The 24,386-nt window shown below is 46.9% G+C and overlaps 1 protein-coding gene across 8 annotated transcripts in view; it reads left to right on the top strand.

Moving 5' to 3' along the window:
• LOC119921745 (synaptonemal complex protein 3-like) overlaps positions 1-24,386 on the top strand; it is a 70,696-nt gene that overhangs the window by 28,957 nt on the left and 17,353 nt on the right. The window contains exons 1-4 of one of the 8 annotated variants that reach the window (XM_038741804.1): positions 11,300-11,469; positions 12,010-12,230; positions 20,032-20,110; positions 20,276-20,307. In XM_038741804.1, the coding sequence (XP_038597732.1) occupies positions 12,092-12,230; positions 20,032-20,110; positions 20,276-20,307 (250 nt within the window). In that variant the 5' untranslated portion in view covers positions 11,300-11,469; positions 12,010-12,091. The other 7 variants (XM_038741803.1, XM_038741802.1, XM_038741798.1 and 4 more) reach the window with 7 other exon arrangements.

Genomic DNA, 24,386 nt, shown 5'->3' with positions numbered 1-24,386 from the left:
CCCACCCCCGGCCCGCTAAATGCTATATTCCATCTTATCTATCAATCAATACAATTTATTTGACGATTACTTTGTGGAGAGCACTCAACTAATCGCTTGGGAGAGAACAAAACTACAATATAACAGAGTTGGCAGACACCTCCCCCTGCTCACTAGGAAGCTACTGTGAGTTCTGTATAGGACATGGGCTAAATCCAATCTGAATATCCTGTAACAACTCCAGTGCTTGGCTCCTAGTTAACATCTAGTAATCATATGTAAAATGGAGATTAAGACTGTGAGCCCCACGTGGGACAATCTGATCAGAAACTCCTCCTCCTCGGTTTCAAGGCTGTTCATCACCTCGCCCCCTCCTAACTCACCTCCCTTCTTTCCTTCTACAGCCCACCCCGCACCCTCCAGCTCCTCTGCCACTCATCTCCTCACCGTGCCTCATTCTCACCTGTCCCGCCATCAACCCCTGGCCCACGTCATCCCCCGGGCCTGGAATGCCCTCCCTCTGCCCATCCGCCAAGCTAGCTCTCTTCCTCCCTTCAAGGCCCTACTGAGAGCTCACCTCTTCCAGGAGGCCTTCCCAGACTGAGCCCCTTCCTTCCTCTCCCCCTCGTTCCTCCTCTCCATCCCCCCATCTTACCTCCTTCCCTTCCCCACAGCACCTGTATATATGTATATATGTTTGTACATATTTATTACTCTATTTATTTATTTATTTTACTTGTACATATCCATTCTATTTATTTATTTTGTTAGTATGTTTGGTTTTGTTCTCTGTCTCCCCCTTTTAGACTGTGAGCCCACTGTTGGGTAGGGACTGTCTCTATATGCTGCCAACTTGTACTTCCCAAGCGCTTAGTACAGTGCTCTGCACACACTAAGCGCTCAATAAATACGATTGATTGATTGATCACCTTGTATCGCCCCCAGCGATTAGAACAGTGCTTCGCACATAGTAAGCGCTTAACGAATACCATTATAATTATTCATTCATACATTCCAATCGTACTTATTGAGCACTTACTGTGTGCAGAACACTGTACTAAGTGTTTGGGAAGTAGAAGTTGACAACATATAGAGACGGTCCCTAGCCAACAACGGGCTCACAGTCTAGAATGGAGAGACAGACAACAAAACAAAACGTGGGGACAGGTGTCAAGTCCTCAGAATAAATAGAAATAAAGCTAGATGCACATCATTAACAAGGTAAATAGAATAGTAAATATATACAAGTAAAATAAATAGAGTAATAAAACTATATATATATATCTATATCTATATAGATATAGATATAGATATATACAGGTGCTGTAGGGAGGGGAAGGAGGTAGGGCGGGGGGATGGGGAGGAGGAGAGAAAACGGGGGCTCAGTCTGGAAAGACCTCCTGGAGGAGGTGAGCTCTCATCTGGGCTTTGAAGGGAGGAAGAAAGCTAGCTTAGCAGATGTGCGGAGGGAGGGCATTCCAGGACAGGCGGAGTCGATGGTGGGACAGCCGAGAATGAGGTACGGTGAGGAGGTTAGCGGCAGAGGAGCAGAGGGTGTGGGCCGGGCTGTAGAAGAAGAGAAGAGAGGTGAGATAGGCGGGAGCAAGGTAATGGAGAGCCTTGAGGCCGAGAGTGAGAAGTTTTTGCTTGATGCATAGGTTGGCTGGCAGTCACTGGAGATTTTTGAGGAGGGGAGTAACATGCCCAGACCATTTCTGCAAAAAGATGATCCGGGCAGCAGCGTGAAGTATAGACTGAAGTGGGGAGAGGCAGGAGGATGGGAGATCAGAGAGGAGGCTGATGCGGTAATCCAGTCGGGATAGGATGAGACTTTGAACCAGCAAGGTAGCGGTTTGGAGGGAGAGGAAAGAGCAGATCTTGGCGATGTTGCAGAGGTGAGACCAGCAGGTTTTGGTGACGGACTGGATGTGAGGAGTGAACGAGAGGGCGGAGTCGAGGATAACACCAAGGTTATAGGCTTGTGAGACGGGAAAGATGGTAGTGCCGTCTACATTGACGGGAAAGTCAGGGAGAGGGCAGGGTTTGGGAGGGAAGATAAGGAGTTAAGTCTTCGACATACTGAATATTAGATGGCGGGCAGATATCCAGATGGAGAGATCCTGAAGGCAGAAGGAGACCCGAGGCTGAAGGGAGGGAGAGAGAGCAAGGGGCAGAGATGTAGATTTGGGTGTTATCAGCGTACAGATTGTAGTTGAAGCTGCGGGAGCAAATGAGTTCACCAAAGGAGTGAGTGTAGAGAGAGAACAGAAGGGGACCAATAACTGACCCTTGAGGAACCCCTACAGTAGTAATGATGATGATGATGATGATGATGATGATGATGATAATAATAATAATAATAATAATAATAATAATAATAACAATAACAATAATGGCATTTATTAAGCGCTTACTATGGGCAAAGCACTGTTTTAAGCGCTGGGGAGGTTACAAGGTGATCAGGTTGTCCCGGGGTGGGGCTCACAGTCTTAATCCCCATTTTACAGATGAGGTCACTGAGGCCCAGAGAAGTGAAGTGACTTGCCCAAAGTCACCGAGTTGACAACAGGAGGAGCCGGGATTTGAACCCATGACCTCTGACTCCAAATCCCGCGCTCTTTCCACTGACCCACGCTGCTAGGGAAGGGGTAGGGAATGTGTCTGCTTATTGTTATAGTGTACTCTCCCAAGTGCTTAGTACAGTGCTCTGCACACAGTACGCGCTCAATAAATACGACTGAATGAGTGAATGAGGCGGATGTAAGGGGATGGGATGGGGAGGAGGAGCTCACAAAGAAGATTAAGAGTGGACGGCCGGAGAGATAAAAGGAGAACCAGGAGAGGACGAAATCTATGAAGCCAAGGTTGGATAGCGTGTTGAGGAGAAGGTGTGGTCCAGCCATTCATTCATTCAATCGTATTTATTGAGCGCTTACTGTGTGTAGAGCATTGCACTAAGCGCTTAGGAAGTACAAGCTGACAACATATAGAGATGGTCCCTACCCCACAGCGGGCTCACAGTCTAGAGGGTGGAGACAGAAAACAAAACAAAACATGTGGACAGATGTCAAGTCATCAGAATAAATAGAAACAGAGCTAGATGCACATCATTAACAAAATAAATAGAATAATAATTATGTACAAGTAAAAAGAGTACTAATTCTGTACAAACATATATACAGGTGCTGTGGAGAGGGGAAGTAGGTAGAGCGGGAGTGATGGGGAATGGGAGAGGAAAGAGGGGGCTCAGTCTAGGAACGAGGGGGCTCAGTCACAGTGTCGAAGGCAGCTGAGAGGTCGAGGAGGATTAGGATGCGGTAGGAGCTGGTGGATTTGGCAAGGAGGAGGTCATTGTTGACCATTGAGAGGGCAGTTTCGGTGAAGTGTAAGGCACGGAAGCCAGATTAGAGGCGGTCAAGGAGGAAGTTGGCGTTGAGGAATTCGAGGCAGCCGTTGTAGACGACTCGTTCAAGGAGTTTGGAAAGGAATGGTATGAGGGAGATAGGGCGATAACTAGAAGGGGAGATGGGTCAAGAGAGGGGTTTTTTTAGGATGGGGGAGACGTGGGCATGTTTGAAGGCAGAGGGGAAGGCACCAGTGGAGAGTGAGCGGGTGAAGGTGGAAGTTAAGGAGGGAAGGAGGGAAGGGGCAAGAGATTTCATAAAATGAGAGGGAATAGGGTCTGAAGCACAGGTGGCTGGAGTAGCGCTTGAGAGGAGGGAGGAGATCTCACCTGAAGCCACTGCTGGGATCTGAGAGCAGAGGAGAGGGTTGAGAGCAAGGAGTTTGGAGAAAGGGGTGGAGTGACTTTGGGGAGCTCAGACCTGATGGAGTTAATTTTACTAATGAAGTCGGAGGCCAGATCGTTGAGGGGAAGAGATGGAGGAGGGGAAGACACAGGGAGCCTGAGAAGGGAGTCAAATGTACGGAAGAGCTGACGTGGATGATGGGCATGGGCGTCAATAAGGAAGGAGAAATAGTTTTCCCTGGCAGAGGAGAGGGCAGTGTTAAGACAGGAAAGGATAAACCTGAAGTGAACAAGGTTGACTTGGTTTTTAGATTTTCTCCAGCAGCGTTCAACAGCTCGAGCATAAAAGCAAAGGAGGTGGACAGTGGCAGTGGTCCAGGGCTGTGGGGTAGTGGTATGAGAGCGCTGAAGGGAAAGGGGAGGGAACGAGTTGAGCTGAGTAGAGAGGGCAGAATTGAGAGTCGTGATCTGGTCATCGAGACCGGGTAGGGAGGATAGGTAGGCGAGGTGGAGTGTGAGGCGCTTGGAAAGATGGATGGGGTCGAGAGAGAAGAGGTCTCTGTGAGGTTGTAATATAGATTTCCAGGGAGAGGAGTGTGAGTGAGGAGGCAGGTGAGAAGGTTATGACCAGAGAGGGATTTCAGAGTTGGAGAGAGTGGAGATAGTGCAGCGGTAGGAGATGATGAGGTCGAGGGTGCGACCAAGTTGGTGAGTGGCCGAGGTGGGGTGGAACAAGAGGTTGGCAGCATCAAGGAGAGTTAGAAGGCGGGCGGAAGAGGAGTCACCAGGGACATCCATGTGGATGTTGAAGCTTCCAAGGGTCAGAGTGGGCATGGAAAAGGAGAGAAGGAAGGTAAGGAAGGGGTCAAAATCGTTAAGGAAGTTGGAGGTGGGGCCCGCTGGGCGAGGGGGGAGGCAGTAGATGACGGCTACAAGAATCTGGAGGGGGTGGTAGAGACAAATAATGTGGGCTTCAATGGAGGGGAAGGAAAGGGAAGGGGGAGGAGGGATAGTGCGAAAGCAACATTGGGGAACGAGCAGGAAACCGACACCTCCTCCTTTTCCGGTGAGTCTGGGAGAGTGGGAGAAGAAAAGGCCTCCACTGTAGAGAGCAGCAGAAGAGACCGTGTCATCCGGAGAGAGCCATGCTTCATGGAAAGGAATAGGTCCAGGATGAAAGGGAATTTACTGATAATGGAGCGGGGGCTCCAAAGGCCATACTTGGCAGCAGCTGTGGAGGGAGGGGAGGGCGGGGGAAGGCTACGAGGGTGAGGAGGGTTTGGATTGGTTTGCGTTGGCGGGGGCCTGGGCGGGGAGGGGGGAAGAGGGGTGAGAAAGGAGAACTGGGAAGGGGTGGGGACGGGGAGGAAGGGAGGGAGGGGGCTGAAAGGGAGGAGTTGAGGGTTGGCGCTAGTACAGGGGGATCCTGGGGAGGGTGGGAGGGGGAGTGGTCGGGCTGGGGGAAAGGGAGGGAAAGAGCTGGGTGGGAGAGGGGAAGGGGAAGGGGAAGGTGAGGAACGGGAAAAGCAGTTGTAGGCAGGGGAATTGATAGTTCATGGTGAGGTCAGCAAGGTAAATGACATCACAGCGGGAGGTTAACAATGAACATGCAGTAGCAATAATACAGTAGGACAGTAATAATACAGGAATAAACTAAGTAGGCGATGACATCACAGAGGGCAGTTAACAATTAACATGCTATGGCAATAATAAAATCAGATGATGATATCACAGAGAGCAGATAACAATTAATGTGTGATCGCAAAAAATAAGCAGATGATGCCATCACGGAGAGCAGCAACAATTAACATTATTAACATTATTATTATATCATTATATATGTTATATATTATAATATCATTATTATTAAAATTTGCAATTTCATGGCGGTAAAATTCCAAACTCGCTGTCCCACGTCAGCCTTCGGAGTATTCGACGTGGCCTTTCAGTTTGCTCTAGCACCTCTTTCCACTGGTTCATTATCCTGTGATAGTCCATCAGGAAATCAGTGGTATTGATTGAGCACTTAAGCATTCATTCATTCATGCATTCAATCTTATTTATTGAGCGCTTACTGTGGGCAGAGCACTGTACTAAGTACTTGGAAAGAACAAGTCGGCAACCTATGGAGACGGTCCCTACCCAACAACAGGTTCACAGTCTAGAAGGGGGAGACAGACAACCAAACAAAACTGGTAGAAAGGTGGCAAAATCGTCAGAACAGCATGGTTAAGTAGAAAGAGCACGGGCTTTGGAGTCAGAGGTCATGGGTTTGAATCCCGCCTCCACGGCATGTTTGCTGTGTGACCTTGGGCAAGTCACTTCACTTCTCTGAGCCTCAGTTACCTCATCTGTAAGATGGGGATTAAGACTGTGAGCCCCATGTGGGACAACTTGATCACCTTGTATCTCTCCCAGCGCTTAGAACAGTGCTCTGCACATAGTAAGCGCTTTACAAATGTTACTATTATTATTATTATTATTAAGCTCATCAAAGATAGGGAACGTGTCCACTGGTTACATTGCGTTGTACTCTCCCAGACGTTTAGGACAGTGCTCTGCTCATGGTAAGAGCTCAGTGAATACCGTTGCTTGATGACATTTACGTGTCCACTTTCTCTTCGTCTTCCTAGCTGTAAATTATCCTGGGATCAGTCTCCCCGCCTTGATTGTAAACGCCGAGTTCAGGGATCAGATCTGCTATCTCTTGTACCCCCGAATGTGTAATGTAGCTCTCTGCAACCCGCAGGCCTTCGAAGAATACCACTGATTGATTGCAGTGGCAGGGAAGGGGAGAGAGAAAAAAGGCTGGTTAACAGGTTCTGAACTAATGGTGAATGTTGGTAATCCTCACTGACCTTAGTTTTCAACTATCCCAGATTCCCGAAATATGACAGCTTCTCTTCTCCAAGCATGCAGTAAGGCAACAGCTTAAACCCATTACAGTAAACTAACCATTGTCCGGTCACGTGAGGTTCCTGGCTTTCCAAGCGGTATTGCCCAGGCTGCTAGTGTCTTTGGGCTTCATGGCTGCAATCCCTGGCTCACCAGGCCTGTTTCCTAGTGGTGCGCATCCCTCTGGTTCAGGACTCCAAATTGCTGCTCAAGTCTGGAGATTCAGAAATTCATAGATGGTAATAATTTCCTAATTACTTCCGTCAAGCTTAGCGGTGTCAGAGAAGGGTTTTGCCTAGTTGCCACTGGCCAGCACATTGGAAATCTCCCAGTCAATAATAGCAGTCACCCAGGCAAGCCCCTCCCTTCTCCTGTGTCGTAGCCTCTCTCAGCATGGCCTCGCTGTTTCCACAAGACTTTCTTCCTCCATCTCAGTAAAAATTTCCCCAAACCCTAAACTTAACCCCACTCCCGTCTGCCCACAATGGTTCCCTCCTCATATCATTTACCCTATTTTCCCATGTCCCATTCTTCCCCAGATCCAAGCCTTGTCTGGAAGGTAGTCTTATGTAGCAGCAGCAGGTAGAGACAAGGCTGGATTAGAGTTGGGAAAGAGAAGTTCTTATTTTGCTCTATTTTGTATTGCTTTGTTTTGTTTTTAGATATGAGGCCAGTAAGGCCAGGTTCTGGAGTGTGGGCCTATTGTGATGGGTGAGACATTACAGTTGTCCTTGAAGTGCGGTCCATTTACAAAGGTTACAACGGCACTCAAGGCTAGGCTCACCCGTAGGATGCATTTGACATGCTTGCCCTGGGATGAAATTTTGAATATTAAGGGCAGCCTTCATAATGGGCTGACTAGGTTGACCTGCTCTTGGTTGATTGCGGAGGGGAACAGCCCAATTGCTACCCTAAAGGACCAGATCTGACAAAAATGAGATCAGGCATTAGGTCGACCTTATCTGAGTTTTATCTGAGTCTTCTACTGGAGACCCACTGTATAGACAACGAAACTGAATCAGAACTAGAACCTAGGTTCTCTTATTTCCAGGACTATGGTATTTCCATCAGGTCGTGAGGCTTCTCTGTGTTTTCATTTAAAGAAGTCAATATATCAGTCTTTGCTATTTGAGAAACTGCGAAGTGCGATTTCACCATCTTCCGAAGTCCAAACGTATTCCAGAAGCTAACATATTTCTAAGAAATGGTTTTGTAATCTGAGCTGTGAGATTACAAAAGCTCTTAGTTTGATCTGTATCCAAATTCATGTACAAATTTAATTTGGATAAAATGTCAAGACGGCGATTAAATAACAATTTAACAATAACAATAACAATCTGAACAATTTTTGTAGATGCAACCCCGAAGATTGGCTTTTGCGTCCAGCTCAAGTACGTAGGATGCTGAACAAAGAGATGGGCATTTTCCCCCGGCAACTACAAATCTCTAATAGCCCACCTACCGAAGACTGTCATCCATTTTCCAGGAGAGGAACTTGGCTAACTTTTAATAAGTGTAATGATGCTATTAAGAATTGTTCTAGAATTTAGAGTATTGGACTTCTTCAGAAAGTCTTCATCACTCCTTGCCAGTGACTAAGAAAACTGCATGTTTACGATGACCCATTTTCCCCCGTGGGACTGTCAATTCCAGTAATGCCAAGCTATCATTATCCCTTAATGATCACAATCATAGTGCTTATTAGACCATGGGAGACCATGGTACAGCTGGAGACTTCAGTTTATTGATTAAGTGGTTTTTAGCGTACGATTTATAATCCTAGTAGCTGAGACTGCTGATGATTGAATGATGGTACTCCTTCGGGGTGGGGGCGGGGTGGTGGGAGGGAGAAAGGGAGAGAAAAAAGAAGAGATATACCCCTTATTTCTTCAATGTCATTGGCATTGTCTTAGCACTATTCATTTGGTCAGGACAATGTGGTCAATACTGTGCTCTAATTTGTTCCTTCGGTGTGCTTCTTGACTGGATTCCAGGACTTTTCCAAATACTGTGACCTTTTAACAAGCTGGCACAAACTGCCACATTGTGCCCGCAAGTACATATATATTTATAGCAATTATATACACTTTAATATGTAACGAGATTTTTATGAATTTGAATCTATTTAAAATAGGATCACCTCGTATTAAAAGTGAGTCCACCCCTACAATTTGCTTGTATCCACCCCAGCGGTTAGTGGAGTGTCTGGCACTGTAAACTGCAGTAAGCACGGTTAGAGAAGCAGCGTGGCTCTGTGTAAAGAGCACGGGCTTTGGAGTCAGAGGCCATGGGTTCAAATACCGACTCTGCCAATTGTCAGCTGTGTGACTTTGGACAAGTCACTTAACTTCTCTGTGCTTCAGTTACCTCATCTGTAAAATGGGAATTAAGATTGTGAGCCCCCCCACCCCACCCCGTGGGACAACCTGATCACCTTGTAACCTCCCACGCGCTTAGAACAGTGCCATGCACATTAGTAAGCGCTTAATAAATGCCATGATAATCATCATCATTATTGGAAGCTAGCCTGCAAGGTCGTTGCGGTAAATACAATCATTCATTCATTCAATCGCATTTGTTGAGCGCTTACTGTGTGCAGAGCACTATACTAAGCGCTTGGGAAGTAAAATGTAATGCAGTAAAGTGACAATCCCTGCCCACAACGAACTCGCTGTCTGGGGGAGACGGACATCAATACAAATAAAGAGGCATCCGCATAAATGAAAAAAATACAGATACATAGATAAGTGCTGTGGGGCGAGGAGAGTGGGGAAGAGCAAAGGGAGCGGACGACGCTGAAGAGTGATGAGGAGATGAGGAAAAGTGGGAGATGAGTGGGAGATGAGGATAAGATGAGGCTACTCATCTTATCCCGCCTAGATTACTTCATCAGCCTCCTGGCCTAACTCCCAACCCCCTGCCTCGCCCCACTCCTAGTCCATACTCCACTCTGCTAACCCGGATTATCGTTCCACAGAAAAGTTCGGGACACGTCACACCCGCTCCCCTCCACCCCACCCCCCGGGGCCTCCTCAAAATTCTCCAGGTCTTGCCGAAAACTCCTGACCATTGGATTTAAAGCACTCTAGCACCTTAGTCCCCCTCCTACCTCATCTGGTTTCTCTCCTTCTACAACCCATCCGGCACACTTCGCTCCACTAGTGCTAACCTTCTTACTGTGCCTCCATCTCGCCTATCTCACCGCCCACATGCTACCTCTGGCCTGGAACCCTCTCCCTTCTCAAATCCACCAGAAAATTACTCTTTTCCTCCTTCCCCCTTCAAAGCCTTATTGAAGTCACATCTCCCCCGAGAAGCCTTCCCTGACTAAATCCCATTTTTCCTCATCCCCCACCCCCATCTGTTTCACCATGGCTTGCATCCTTTACGCACACCTTCCCCACCCCACCCTACCCCACCCCGAACCAGTTCCATAGAACTTCTGTCTGTATCTATACTTTTATTTATTTATATTGATGTCTGTCTATTTGTACTGATGCCACCCCCCCACACTCACACCCCCATCCCCTTTCCGTCCCCCAGACTGTGAATTCGTGGTGGGCAGGGATTGTTCCTGTTGATTGTTGCATTGCACTTTCCCAGGAGCTTAGTACAGAACGGTGCTTGGCACATAGTAAACACTTAGCAAATACCATAACTATTATTATTATTATCATTATTACTATTATTATTATTATAGTGCTCTACACACTGTAAGCGCTGAATAAATTCGCTTGAATTAAACTGAAACTGACCTGAATTGAATTGAATTGGAAGTGCCTATTCATCGTTTTATCCCACTCTCCCAAGCGCTTAGTGCGGTGCTCTGGACACAGTAAAATCTCAATAAATACGATTGAATGAGTTAAAGAATAGCACATAATAAGCGTTTAACAAGTTCCATGATTATTACATAACATGCTATTAGAGTAATGTATTATAAATATATGCACCAAAAAAGTATATAAATTAAACATATATGCCTTGTAAACTATCATCTTGAGCTTCGAGATGATAGTTGAAAAATGTCAGAGTAGGCGATTTTAGCTTCGGGTCTACTATGACCAGAATAGTAGGGTGCATGGAGTTTTCGCTGAATAATTTTGGCTTTAAAGACTTCATTTAGCAGCGTCTCACTATGGGTTCTGTCCAAGAAATTTTCTCGCATATTTGGATTCCTTCACACAAGAATCCCAAATGATAGCTTGGGTTTTGGCAACTTGGGAGTAGTCTTCAGGGGTGCAATGTAATGTAATGTCAGCGTTTGTGGTGACTGCATCAATCGATCAATTAATCAATGGTGTTTACTGAGCGTCTGCTATGTGCAGAGCACTGAACTAACTGCTTGGGAGAGTACAGTACAAAAAAAGCAGCAGACACGCTCCCTGCTCAAAAAGAGCTTACTCGGGGAGGCAGACATTAAGAGAAATTAGAGAGTAACCAAAACCAAACTCAAAGCCCAAACCGAAACCCAAAACACGCTACAACCAGGCTTAGGGTGTAGGGAATCCATTCCCTTTTCTCTGAATGGCCCCTCGGATTCCGGATGTCCCGGCCATCGGATCGAGATCCCCAGACAGCCGAGATCGTTGAAGACCTGAGTCTCGGGGGCTCGTGGAGAGGGCTACCTGGCCTCCCCTCATCCGGTGCGCACGCGCCGCCGGGACGAGCCTGGTCCCCCCCGCGCGCCCTTCCTAGGCCTCTACCCGCCCAACTGGCTAACGGCTGAAGGAGTGGCGCGGGCAGCTTCTCTCGGAAGGAAGAACGGGAGAGTGTGAAGTGTTGCGTCCGTCGATTTTCCTCTTAAGAGGTGACGTCCCTTTGACAGTCTTCAGAGCCTTCTGCTGGTACATTCAATTTCATTTTCCAAAGAAAACGCGAAACTCCCCAAGGAACCCCGACTGGCCCTGGCCACCCTGGTTCGGCAGCGCACAGGCACTGAACGCTGTCCAGGTAGACCTCCGATTTGATGGATGTAGCCCTACTTGGCCCAGCTCCTTAATAATGATCGGATTAAAATCTTGCATAGGTGATTTTCCCTGGAGTGCACATGGATGAAGTGCATCCTATTCGTGCCAAATCGTGGGAGTAAATGGATCTTACGGACTCCCCCGAAAGCACTACAAATGTAGTGTGAGTATACGACAGTGTGGCCTTCCATAGCTTTAGTTTTTGACCCAATTGCAGAACAGCTGGCCTTCTTTCGAGCCTTTAGAAATGTCTGTTTCTTTGACACAAAAGATGCCTCGATCCATATTTGAAATTTTAAACGTACAAGGAAATCCCTTTAAAGATGGTGGGGTTTTTTTTTGTTGTTGTTGCTTTGCTTTGTTGTTTTTGTTTTTTATGTTGTGGTGTGTTTTTTTGTTTGTTTTTTTTTAAATCAGAACCCCGCCAGCCTGAAAAAGGAATAAAGATAATTCAAACGTTTTAAAATTGCTATTCACTGCAGTGAGGAATCAGTTGATAATGATGGCCTCCCAGATATCAGCTTTGGTGATATCTGTTGAAACAGCAAAGGAAGAGCAGGATGAACGTGCCTTTCAGGAAGTGGAAAACAACGATCTGAGTGGATTGGAGCAAAATGTCGGGGAAGGTGTCGGGGAAGGTAGAGTACACTGAATTGTTTAATGTGTAACATTATTTATAAACTAGGTCGCACTATTCAGTACTACGTATCTCACCTTTCAGTGACCTGATTCACTACATCCACACACTGATGCATCAATCGACCTATCAATCATGTACTGATTGAGCACTTGCTGTAGGCAGCGCACAGTAAGTACGGTTTAAGCGGGAAACCACAATAAAGCTAGCAAACAGGATCCTCGTCCTCAAGGAGCTTACAGTTTATGGGGGAAGCAGACATTAGAATGAATTACAGTCAGGGGAAGACACAGAGCATAAGGGGCGAACTGAGTAACAAAGTGCTTAGGTAGTGAATCATTCATTCATTCCATCTTCTTTATTGAGCACTTACTCTGTGCAGCGCATTGTACTAAGGGATTGGAAAGTACAATTCAGTAACAAAGAGAGACAATCCCGGCCCCAAAGGGGCTTAGAGTCTAGAAGGGCGTGTGTGCGTGTGTGTGTTGAGGGGAGTGGCGGGGGCGGGGTTTGGGAGGAGAGATAGCTATCAAAACAAGTTAACAGCCATCAGTAGCATCAATATAGAGAAATAGAATTGTAGGTGCACACACATCGAAACAGGTAAACAGGCATTGATGTACGTAAATAGAATACCAGATATGAGATATGTACATAGATGCACAAGTGCCGTGGGGCGGCGGGGGTGGGGGAGAGCAAAGGGAGCGAGTCGGCGTGACGGAGAAGGGAGGGGTACCCTAAGAAAAGGGGAGCTGAGTCTTGGGTGGCCTACTGAAGTAGATGAGAGTTCAGTAGGGCTTTGAAAGAGGGGGAAGTACGATTTTTTGACAGGTTTGAGGAGGGAGGGAATTCAGGCCCGAGGTAGGATGTGGGCCAGACGTCGACGGCGGGAAAGATGAGGACGAGGCTTAGTGAGAAGGTTAGCATCAGAGGAGCATAGAGCATGGGCTGGGCTGTAGAAGGATAGAGAAGGGAGGTGAGGTAGGAGGTGGCAAGTGATGGAGAGCCATGAAGCCTAAAGTGAGGAGTTTTTGCTTGATACGGATGTTGATAGGCAACCCCTGGAGATTTTTAAGGTTCGGCTTGACGTGCCCAGAACGTTTCCGTAGAAAGATAATCCGGGTAGCAGAGTGATGTATAGACTGAAGTTGGGGGAGAAAAGAGGTTGGGAGTTCAGAAAGGATGCTGAAGCAATAATTCAGTCAGAATAAGATGAGTGACTGCACTAACGTAATGTAACCGTACCAGCAGTTTGGTTGGAGGGGAAAGGGCGGATCTTGGCGATGCTGTGAAGGTGACACTGGCAGCTTTGCTGAAGGATTATGGGGTGAATGAGAGAGCAGAGTCATGGATGATATCAAGGTTGCGGGCCAGTGAGACGGGAAAGGTGGTAGTGCCGAGCGCAGTGACGGGAAAGTCAGGGAATTTAGGAGGTTTAGGCGGGAAGATAAGGAGCTCTGTCTTGGATATGTTGAAACCAAGGGGAGGGAAAATAAGGTGGGAGAGTGGGAGGGGTAAAACGTTAGTCAGACTGGGCTTCGTAGGGTTGATATAAGTTTAGTTGTCTTTGAAAATGGAAGAGAGGAAGGGAGGAAGGGAGGAAGAGAGGGAGGTAGGGTGGGAGGAAGGGAGGAAGGGAGGGAGGGAAGAAGGAAGGGAGGGATGGAGGAAGAAAGGAGGAAGGAAGGAAGGAAGGGAGGAAGGAAGGAAAGAAGGAAGGCAGCAAGGAAGGGAGGTAGGGAGGGAGGAAGGGAGGAAGGGAGGAAGGGAGGAAGGGAGGAAGGAAGGGAGGAAGGGAGGAAGGGGGAAAGGGAGGAAGGAAACTTTAGCGGGGATGTGAAGGCCAAAAATAAGCAAGACCAAGGCATGGTAAGTACGACCTTGGACACACACTTGATCTCATCATCTCTAGTCACTGTACTCAAACCTCAGCAAGTCTGAAATCTCATCAACATCATCATCACCATCATCATACTATTTATTAAGGGTTTACTATATGCCAAGCACTGCTCTTAGTGCTGGGATCGATACAAAGTAATCAGGTTGTCTCACATGAGGCTGACAGACTTAATGTCCAATTTTCAGAAGAGGGAACTGAGGCATGGAAAAGTGAAGTGAGTTTCCCATGGTCAGACAGCAGACAGCAGACAGGGTGGCAGGGTTGGGATTAGAACCCACATCCTCTGACTCCCTCTGACTCCCACGGCTTCAACTATCATCTCTACGCTGATGACACCCAGATCTACATCTCTGCCCCTGCTCTCTCCCCCTCCCTCCAGGCTCGCATCTCCTCCTGCCTTCAGGACATCTCCATCTGGATGTCCGCCCGCCACCTAAAGCTCAACATGTCGAAGACTGAACTCCTTGTCTTCCCTCCCAAACCTTGTCCTCTCCCTGACTTTCCCATCTCTGTTGACGGCACTACCATCCTTCCTGTCTCACAAGCCCGCAACCTTGGTGTCATCCTCGACTCCGCTCTCTCATTCACCCCTCATATCCAAGCCGTCACCAAAACCTGCCGGTCTCAGCTCCGCAACATTGCCAAGATCCGCCCTTTCCTCTCCATCCAAACTGCTACCCTGCTCATTCAAGCTCTCATCCTATCCCGTCTGGACTACTGCACCAGCCTTCTCTCTGATCTCCCATCCTCGTGTCTCTCTCCACTTCAATCCATACTTCATGCTGCTGCCCGGATTATCTTTGTCCAGAAACGCTCTGGGCATATTACTCCCCTCCTCAAAAATCTCCAGTGGCTACCAATCAATCTGCGCATCAGGCAGAAACTCCTCACCCTGGGCTTCAAGGCTCTCCATCACCTCGCCCCCTCCTACCTCACCTCCCTTCTCTCCTTCTACTGCCCAGCCCGCAACCTCCGCTCCTCCGCCGCTAATCTCCTCACTGTACCTCGTTCTCGCCTGTCCTGCCGTCGACCCCCGGCCCACGTCATCCCCCGGGCCTGGAATGCCCTCCCTCTGCCCCTCCGCCAAGCTAGCTCTCTTCCTCCCTTCAAGGCCCTGCTGAGAGCTCACCTCCTCCAGGAGGCCTTCCCAGACTGAGCCCCTTCCTTCCTCTCCCCCTCGTCCCCCTCTCCATCCCCCCATCTTACCTCCTTCCCTTCCCCATAGCACCTGTATATATGTATATATGGTTGTACATATTTATTACTCTATTTATTTATTTATTTATTTATTTTACTTGTACATTTCTATCCTATTTTATTTTGTTGGTATGTTTGGTTCTGTTCTCTGTCTCCCCCTTTTAGACTGTGAGCCCACTGTTGGGTAGGGACTGTCTCTATGTGTTGCCAATATGTACTTCCCAAGCGCTTAGTACAGTGCTCTGCACATAGTAAGCGCTCAATAAATACGATTGATTGATTGATTGATTGATTGACTCCCAAACCTGTGTTTTTGCATCTAAGCCATGCTGCTTCCTGTATCGCTGGCTCATGCCCTCCCTTCTGCCTGCAGTGCGACCCACGTCGCATACAGCAGACCACTAATCTATCTTCAATGGGATACTACAATCTAACCTCGTCCAGGAAGCCTCACCTGGATCATCGCTCTTCTACCCACCCTATTCTCCCTCCCTCTGGGGCATCTTTACACACTTAAATTCATATCCCTCAAGCATTTTGATAACGTCCCCTTCCCCCTTCCCCCAACCCCTTTTCCTGCGACCCTACACACACTTACTCTCTAAATCCTTATCAACTCCATTTGTTCCTCTACCTTTAATTGATGTTAATGGTTCTCTGCCTGGCTACGTTTCCGGAGGGCCAGAAACGTGTCTACTCATTTATTGTACTTTTCCAAGCACTTAGAACAGAACTCTGCAGGTGGTAAGTGTTCACTAAACGCATCCGATTGCTCGATTGGTAGTTTTCCTTCCTAGTCCTGTTGAAGGGTTAATAATGAGTACAGTGCAACTTAAAAAGGAAGTTCAATAAGACCATTATGAGAGTAAACAAATTTAATTATAAGCAAAGCAGTAACTTATGTTGTGTGTGTTTTGTGTGCATAAGAAGATGTTTTTATGAGGCAAAAATGGGTCTAAAATTCATTCAACTGGAAAATGACATTATTAGGAAACTGAACCTAATGGGATGGTTCTACATTAAGCCAGGTAACCATCCTCAGCCGAACAGAGATGAAACCAGGCAGATCTGGCTACAGTTGAGTGGTTTTACAAGTTCTTTTCCTTTCCACCTTACCTCCCGAGCCACGTGATTAATCAATCAACCGGTCATATTTAGTGAGAACTGGCTGTGTGCAGAGCACTTTAGTAAGCACTTGGGAGAGTATAACATAGCCATATGACAGATCAACTCCCTCCTCTCAGTGATCTTACAGTCTAGAGGGAGAAATGGACAGTCATATAAATAAGTGAATTAAGAGTATGTACAGAAGGGGGATAAATAAAGGGAGCAAGTCAGGGACGCAGATGGGAGTGGGAGAAAAGGAAAACAAGGCTTGGTCAGGAACGGTCTCTTAGAGGAGATGAGCCTTCAATAAGTCCCTGAAGCCAGGGAGAGTAACCGTCTATCATAGATGAAGAGCGAGGGAGTTCCAAACCAGAGGGAGGAGGTGGGCGAGAGAACAGCAGCGACATAGACAGAATCGAGGTCCGGCGAGGAGGTTGGCATTAGGGGATCAAAGTCTCTGGGGCTCCGTTGTTGTAGGAGAGGAGCAAGGCAAGGTTTGACGGGGCAAGGTGTTTGGGTGTTTTATAGCAGAGGGGTAAGGGGTTTCAGTTTGACGTGGAGGTGGAAGGGGTACCACCGGAGGTTCTGGAGGAGTGGGGAAACATGAAAAACCAATTGTTTCCTGCAGAAAACGGATGTGGACGGCAGACTGAAGGGTGGAATGGAGTGGGGAGAGAATAGGAGGCAGGGAGGTCAGCAAGGCAGTTGGTACAATAATCAAAGCGGGCTGGGATAAGTGCTGCTTTTTTCGTGGAACCAGTTTGGATGGAGAGGAAGAGGGCCGAATTTCGCATTGTTGTGAAGGTGGACCTGACAGGATTTAGTGATGGCTTGAATATGTGGTTTGAATGAGAGAGAGGATTCAAGGATAACACCAAGGCTCCAGGCTTGTGAGAAAGGACGTATGGTGGCACCATTTATAGTAATGGGAAAATCAGGGGGAAGACAGCGCTTGGGTAGGAAGAGGAGGAGTTTTGATTTGTAAATGTTAAGTTGGGGGTGGCAGCAAGACTGCCAAGTAGAGAGGTCTTGAAGGTAGCAGGAAATGCAAGACTGCAGAGAGGGAGAAAGATCAGGGCCGGAAATGTCGATTTGAAAATCACCCGCATAGAGGTGGTAGTTGAAGTCATGGGAGTGAATGAGTTTTCCAAGGAGTGGGTGTAGATGGAGAATGAAGGGGACTTAGAACCGGACTATGAGGGAAACCCAGTTAAGGGGTGGGAGACAGAGGAAGAGCCCAGAAGGGACTGAGTATGAGTATCCAGAGCGATAAGGAGGAGAACAAGGAAAGGACACTGTCACTGAAGCCATGGTTGGGTAATGTTTCCAGTGGAAGTGGCTGGTCGATAGTGTCAAAGGCAGCTGAGAAGTCGAGGAGGGTTAGAATGGAGTAGCTAGAGGCCGTTGAATTTGACTAGACAGAGATTGGCGGTACCTTTTAGATGGCAGTGTCTGTGGAGTGATGGAGGTGGAAGCCAGATTGGAGGGGACACCAACACCAATGGGTGGGATTGAACAAAGAGCAAGCCAAATGGCTATGTGGGTGGATAGGTAAGTTACTCTCTTGCCACTGGTTTGTTTTGCGTTGCTGAGTAGCAGAGAGAACTGGAGGAGAGAAACCTCAGACAGAGGGTGTAGACAACTCACTCGAGTGGTTTGGACAGGAATGGTAGGAGGAAGATGGGGAGCTAAGTGGAGGGAACCGTGGGGCCAAAGGAGGAGGCTTTTTCCAGGATAGGGGAGACCGGGGTATTGTTGGGAAGCAGAGGGGAAAAAGTCGTTGGAGAGCGAAAATTTGAAGTTGGAGGTTAGGGAGGGAAGAAGGGGAGAGACAAGTCCTCGGAGAAGGTCCGAAGGGATGGGGTCGGAAGTTGTTTTAGAAGTGTTGGCTTTTGTGAGAAGGCAGGGGATCTCCTCTTGTGGAACTGCTGGGAGAGTTGGGAGAATTGGAGAAGGGGCAGGAGGTGGGAGAGGCTGAAGAGGGTTAGGGAAGATTTTAGGGCGGTCACGCCAGATAGTTTTGATTTTTTCAAAAACGTCTGTGGTCAGATCATTAGGAGCAAGAGATGGAGGAGGCTGGAGGCGACAAGGGGTTTGAGGAGGCAGCTAAACATCTGGAACAACTGGCGAAGGCATTGGCCATAGGTGTGAATAAGGATGGAAAATAATTCTTCCGGGAAGAAGAGAGGGCAGAGTTAAAACACCTAAGGAGAAACTGGAAGTAAAAGAGGTCGGCCCGATTTCTGTATTTCTGTCAGCAGCGCTCCTGCCCAGGAGCGAAGGAGGCAGACTGTGGAGGTGATCCAGGGCTGTGGATTAGTGGCACGAGATTGGCAATGGGATAGGGGAGCGAGTGGGTTGAGCTCAGTACAGAGGGTGCTACTGAGGTCATCAATCCGGTCTTCAAGAGAAGATAGTTTGGGAATGAAGGCCAAGTAGGGCACGATGAACTGAGAAAGTTTGTTGGGGTCCAAATATCAGAGGTCTCTGTGGGGGAACAGATTTTTGTTTGGGGTGAATGGTAAATCATGACGTGGTAACTGGCTCCACACTGTTCCATAGAACAACTGAGAAGCTTGGCTCAGTGGAAAGAGCCTGGGCTTGGGAGTCAGAGGTCATAGGTTCTAATCTCGGCTCCACCACACGTCTGCTGCGTGACCTTGGGCAAGTCACTTAACTTCTCTGAGCCACAGTGGGGATTAAGACTGTGAGCTCCACGTGGGACAACGTGATCACCTTGCAGCGCCCGCAGCGCATAGAACAGTGATTTGCACAAAGTAAGTGCTTAACAAATGCCATCATTGTTATTAACTCCCACTAACCTCAACGGCAACTGGTCATACATAGTCGGGAATCCCAAAGGTGAGCTCAGACTTCTGGTCTGGTTTAGTAAATTGGACACAGGGGTGAGAGAATACTGGGCTTGGCATAGGTGAAACTGGGTAAAACCTCTAGATTTCAGAGAATCCGTAAGTGAGAGGAGACAGATTTTACATTTCCAACTAAGACAGATCTCCTGGGTTGTTACATACGTATTCAAACTCTACACAAAGAAGATTACATGGGCCATTACAGTTCTCCATGTCTGTGGTCAGGATAGAGTGTGACAGAAGCCATGATTAGTTCTTCAGAAGATGAGTGAGTTTTTGTTAGCATTGTTTTTTCGTGAATTTCTTGAACTTGTAATATTATGAAGATTGAAGGATGAGCTAGAAAGAAAACAGTGAAATTCTTGCACCAAGATCCTGAAAGAAAAATACTTTTCAAAGTAATTTTTGTAACGACATTTCGGGTAACATTGCTATTCAGGCAAAAAAAAAAGAAAAAAGAAAAAAAAAAGAAAGACTATTCTGCTCACCCCACCCAGAAAAACAACGTAATAAAATACTGAAAATGTCAAAGATTCTCTTGAGAAGACAAGGTACTTAAGAAATGCTACTTGTGATGAATGTTTCCTATTAGCAGTTGTACTCCATTTAAAAATAATGTAAAACTTCTAGGCAACTTTATTTCTTTCACTGGACAGTTTTTCAAATGTTTCAAGAGAAAGATGAGCTGACCGTGAAAATAATCAAATTACTTTTCATTCTTTCTGTAGGAGAGACTTCCAGACCTGAAAAGCGAGGGATGAAAAGACCTTTAAAAAATTTCCACGAAACAGATGAGGAAGATACAGGGTAATGTGGCTCAACTAGTATGTGTTCCGGTTTATATTAAGCAATAATATTAACTTCGGTAGATAGTAAAATGTTGTAGAACACTTGCATTCCTTCCAAGACGTGGCACTGTAGCTTTTTAATTACCAAATATTTACCACTAGGGAAATATGATTCTTTTAACAGGGATATCCAAGCTATCCTCGAAAGATTTAAAGGTATGTTTTTAACTTTAACTTTTTTAGTTTTGCTTTTTAAAATGTTTTTTTTTTGGGGGGGGGGGTAAACTGTGTATAAATAAAATTTGAAATAAGGAACTTCAGAACAGAAAGAGCCAAACTTGGAATATAAATTTATACAGCTTTTTAACTGACGCTGAGCTGTTTGCAGTGCCAGTCACCCTGAAGCTGGTGATATGCCAAAGAAGAGAAAGGGTATCATTCTTTCAAACACAGTGGCTGAATTATAGGACCAGTTATAGGTTAAAGCATGGTCCAGGTATTTTGATAGTTGTGATGTCAGCCAAGTCCCCAGTAGGTGATTACTGAGAGGAGCACTACTTTGACTATGCAGAGCAACATGACAGGGAGGCCATAGGGGTCAACTCTGTAGGGCTAAATGGGGTGTCACTTGCATCCATGGGTTTCCAGCTGTGGCAATGAGGCCCTTGTTGTTTCCTTCCACACATTTGGGTCTCGACTCTCAGCTTCTCTTTCCCCTGTAAAAAGAGGTAGGAGTAATAATGGCGTTTAGTGGAGCAGTGGGAAAAGTAAAAAGTTATTGCTTCAGACACTGTCCATTAGAGTCCCTTGCTCACGGTCTGAGGGCTGAGAAGATGAAGAAACATGGCATAATAATAATAATAATAATAATAATAGTAATAATAATAATGAAGTTAATGATAATGATAATCCCAAGTGGCATACTCAGCAAGAGCATAAGAATAGCAGGGCATTAGTTCTGGAAGGGAAAGTTCCTCAGAATTCTCACCCCTTCAGGCAGAGCCCAACTTTCCCAATATTCCCATTGTAGAGAGATTAGGCTTCACTTACCGCTGATACCTATGATCAGTGTGTCTTCTTCAGCAGCAAGAGCCAGGAGTCTGAAAAGACCTGAGAGCTTTGAAACAAGGTGGAAGAGAAATGAGAATCCTGATCAGGGAAAAATCTAGTTCCTGACTGTTGCTGTTTGGTCGGCCCATTGCTAAGAGTCACCCAAAGTTCTGTGTCTGGGCTCAAGATGGGGAGTTGATGCTCACGAAAGGTGTGACTCGAATGCCTACTTTACAACTTCAGGAACGTGCCCACACCTTAAGTATTTCTGGCAATAGCAGAGAAGAGATGTGACCTAGTGGTCTAGAGGATAGGATCCGGACGTGGGAGTCAGAAGGATCTGTGTTCTCATCCCAGCTCTTCGTCTTGTCTGCTTTGTGTCCTCGTTCAAGTCGTCTATCTTTTCTGTGCCTCAGTTACCTTAGCTGTAACTGTGAGGACTACGACTGCGAGCCCCATGTGGGACGGCGACTGTCCAACCCCATTTGCTTGTATCCACCCCAGCGCTTAGGATAGGGCCTGGAAAACAAGTATCAGAAACAACCAAAACGACAGCTACAAAAAAAGCTGTCACTTCCCTCCCACAATACTTATCTCTCCTCCTTAATCAGCATTGGCAACCAGGTGGGGGTAGTTCTATTCCATCAGATAGGTGGCTAAATGGCATTAGAAGGATGTCTTGAGATCAAGTGATACTTTTTTCTTCCTCATGAAGATTCTTGCCACTTGAGGTCAAGTGCTGCTACTTTCTTCCTCACGAAGATGTCTGCTTCTCGATTGGCAGCAACTTTTAATTCTTAGCGCAGGTGGTAAAAGGGGGAAGGGAAATTAGGGAGGACGAAGACAGGGACAACACCAGTTTCAGAGATCTAATAGGTAGAGGCACCCCCCCCCACCACCACCACCCACCACCCCGAATTGGGTTCCTTTCAGTCCTAATAAGAAACTCTTCAGTTATCATCGGAGACCTGGGATGATGTCACCTGTCGCCCGGGGACGGTTTCATTAACCAGCGAGGCGAGAGATAGAGACTGGAATCAGGGGCTGAATGTCCACAAAATTTATTCCGCACATAATTATTCAGTTATTTGGACATGGCGAATTGGACTTCTGTTTCAAAAGAAATACGATTGTCTCATTATATTGGAGCTTCTCTACTCAGAGGCATATACTTAAGTGGTACGCATGGGTGGTGAAACACCCTGCTCCCACCCACGAACGCTCCCTACCCATGACGAATACATGAGCGTTCAAGCAGGCAGTCACCCTTTCCACCGAAACCTCTATTCAGAAGGTCCGAGGCCACAGGTATTCATTACCTATTTATTAGAGAAGCAGCGTGGCTCAGTGAAAGGAGCCCGGGCTTTGGAGTCAGAGGTCATGGGCTCAAATCCTGGCTCCGCCAATTGTCAGCTGTGTGACTTTGGGAAACTCACTTAACTTCTCTGTGTCTCAGTTACCTCATCTGTAAAATGGGGATTAAGACTGTGAGCCCCCTGTCTGACAGCCTTATCACCTTTTAACCACCCCAGCGCTCAGAACAGTGCTTTGCACATAGTAAGCACTTAGTAAATGCCATTATTATTGTTACTGTTATTATTATAATTATTGTAATTATTACCTGGGCTCCCAGGCTTTTCCAGCTTCTGGCCTCCACCTTTCCAATCTCTGCCCTCCCCATTAATCCATAAAGTATTTGACTGGCAAGGGAGTCAGGGTCACCTTCCGTATTCCTGGCCTGGTCTGTCAAGCTAGTGGTTTTAGTTTCAGGGAGCTGTGTCACGCCCTCGCTTCCGAATTCTGCTTTCCTGGATCGGGCTCTGGTGGGATAGCCTTTAACCCTGAGATGGTGGGGAGCCCGTTTCACTTTGGGACAGATGAGTAAATCTGAAAATTTAACCCTAGGTACCAATGTCATTCATTCATTCATTCAATCGTATTTATTGAGCGCTTACTGTGTGCAGAGCACTGTACTAAGCGCTTGTGAAGTACAAGTTGGCAACATATAGAGACGGTCCCTACCCAACAACGGGCTCACAGTCTAGAACGGGGAGACAGACAACGAAAACAAAATATATTAACAAAATGAAATAAATAGAATAGTAAATATGTACAATATGTACAATAATATAATAATAATGATGATGGCATCTATTCAGCACTTACTCTGTGCCAAGCACTGTTCTAAGCGCTGGGGTAACAATGATAGTAATAATGATGGTATTTATTAAGCACCTGCTATGTGCCTAACACTGTTCTAAGCACTGGGGTAGAAACAAGGTGATCAGGTTGTCCCACGTGGGGCTCACACATTAAATCCCCATTTGGCAGATGAGGGAACTGAGGCCCAGAGAAGTCAAGTGACTTGCCCAAGGTCACCAGCAGACAAGTGGCAGAGCAGGGATGAGAACCCACGTCTTCCAACTCCCGAGCCCGGGCTCTTTCCACTAAGCCACGTTGCTTCTTCGATCCTGATTAGGATCCAGATCCCCTGACTCCCGGGCCCAAACTCTATCCACTAGGCCCCCCTGCTTCTCCATTCATTCATTCAATCGTATTTTCTGAGCGTTCCTTCATGCCGAGAACTGTACTAAGCGCTCGGGAGGGGAAAATACAACAATAATGGAGAACTTCCAGCACTCAGAACTTTGCTTAACACCTAGTAATCGCTTAGCAAATACCATCATCATAATCAACCCAGTGCAGTCGCTATCATCTCCATCGAGTAGGTTTCTTTGTAGGTCGCCAGAAAATTCCCTCTAATTATCTCTACACACACTTCAGTCTGCCAACCTAATCCACAACCCACTACTTCTCTATTTACTCCTTGCCCATTATTACCTACCTACTTGAATAACTACCTCGTTCTTTTGAATATGCTTGCGACCCAAAAGGAGGAGGTGTCGGTTTCCTTCTCGCCCCCCAATGTCGCTTTCACACTATCCCTCCTCCCCCTTCCCTTTCCGTACCTTCCTTTGAGGCCCACATTATTCACCTCTACCACCCCCTCCAGATTCTTGTAGCCGTCATCTACCGGCCCCCCCCGGCCCCCCCTGGCCCCACCTCCAACTTCTTTAACGATTTTGACCCCTTCCTCACCTTCCTTCTCTCCTTTTCCATGCCCACTCTGCTCCTCGGAGACTTCAACATCCACATGGATATCCCTGGTGACTCCTCTGACGCCCGCAATCTATCTCTCCTTGACGCGCCAACCTCTTGCTCCACCCCACCTCGCCCACTCACCA

The sequence above is a fragment of the Tachyglossus aculeatus genome (genome assembly GCF_015852505.1).
Source record: "Tachyglossus aculeatus isolate mTacAcu1 chromosome Y4 unlocalized genomic scaffold, mTacAcu1.pri scaffold_167_arrow_ctg1, whole genome shotgun sequence".
Taxonomy (NCBI): Eukaryota; Metazoa; Chordata; class Mammalia; order Monotremata; family Tachyglossidae; genus Tachyglossus; species Tachyglossus aculeatus.
Note: the sequence above shows the minus strand (reverse complement) of the source record. Positions and strands in the feature narration are given on the sequence as shown.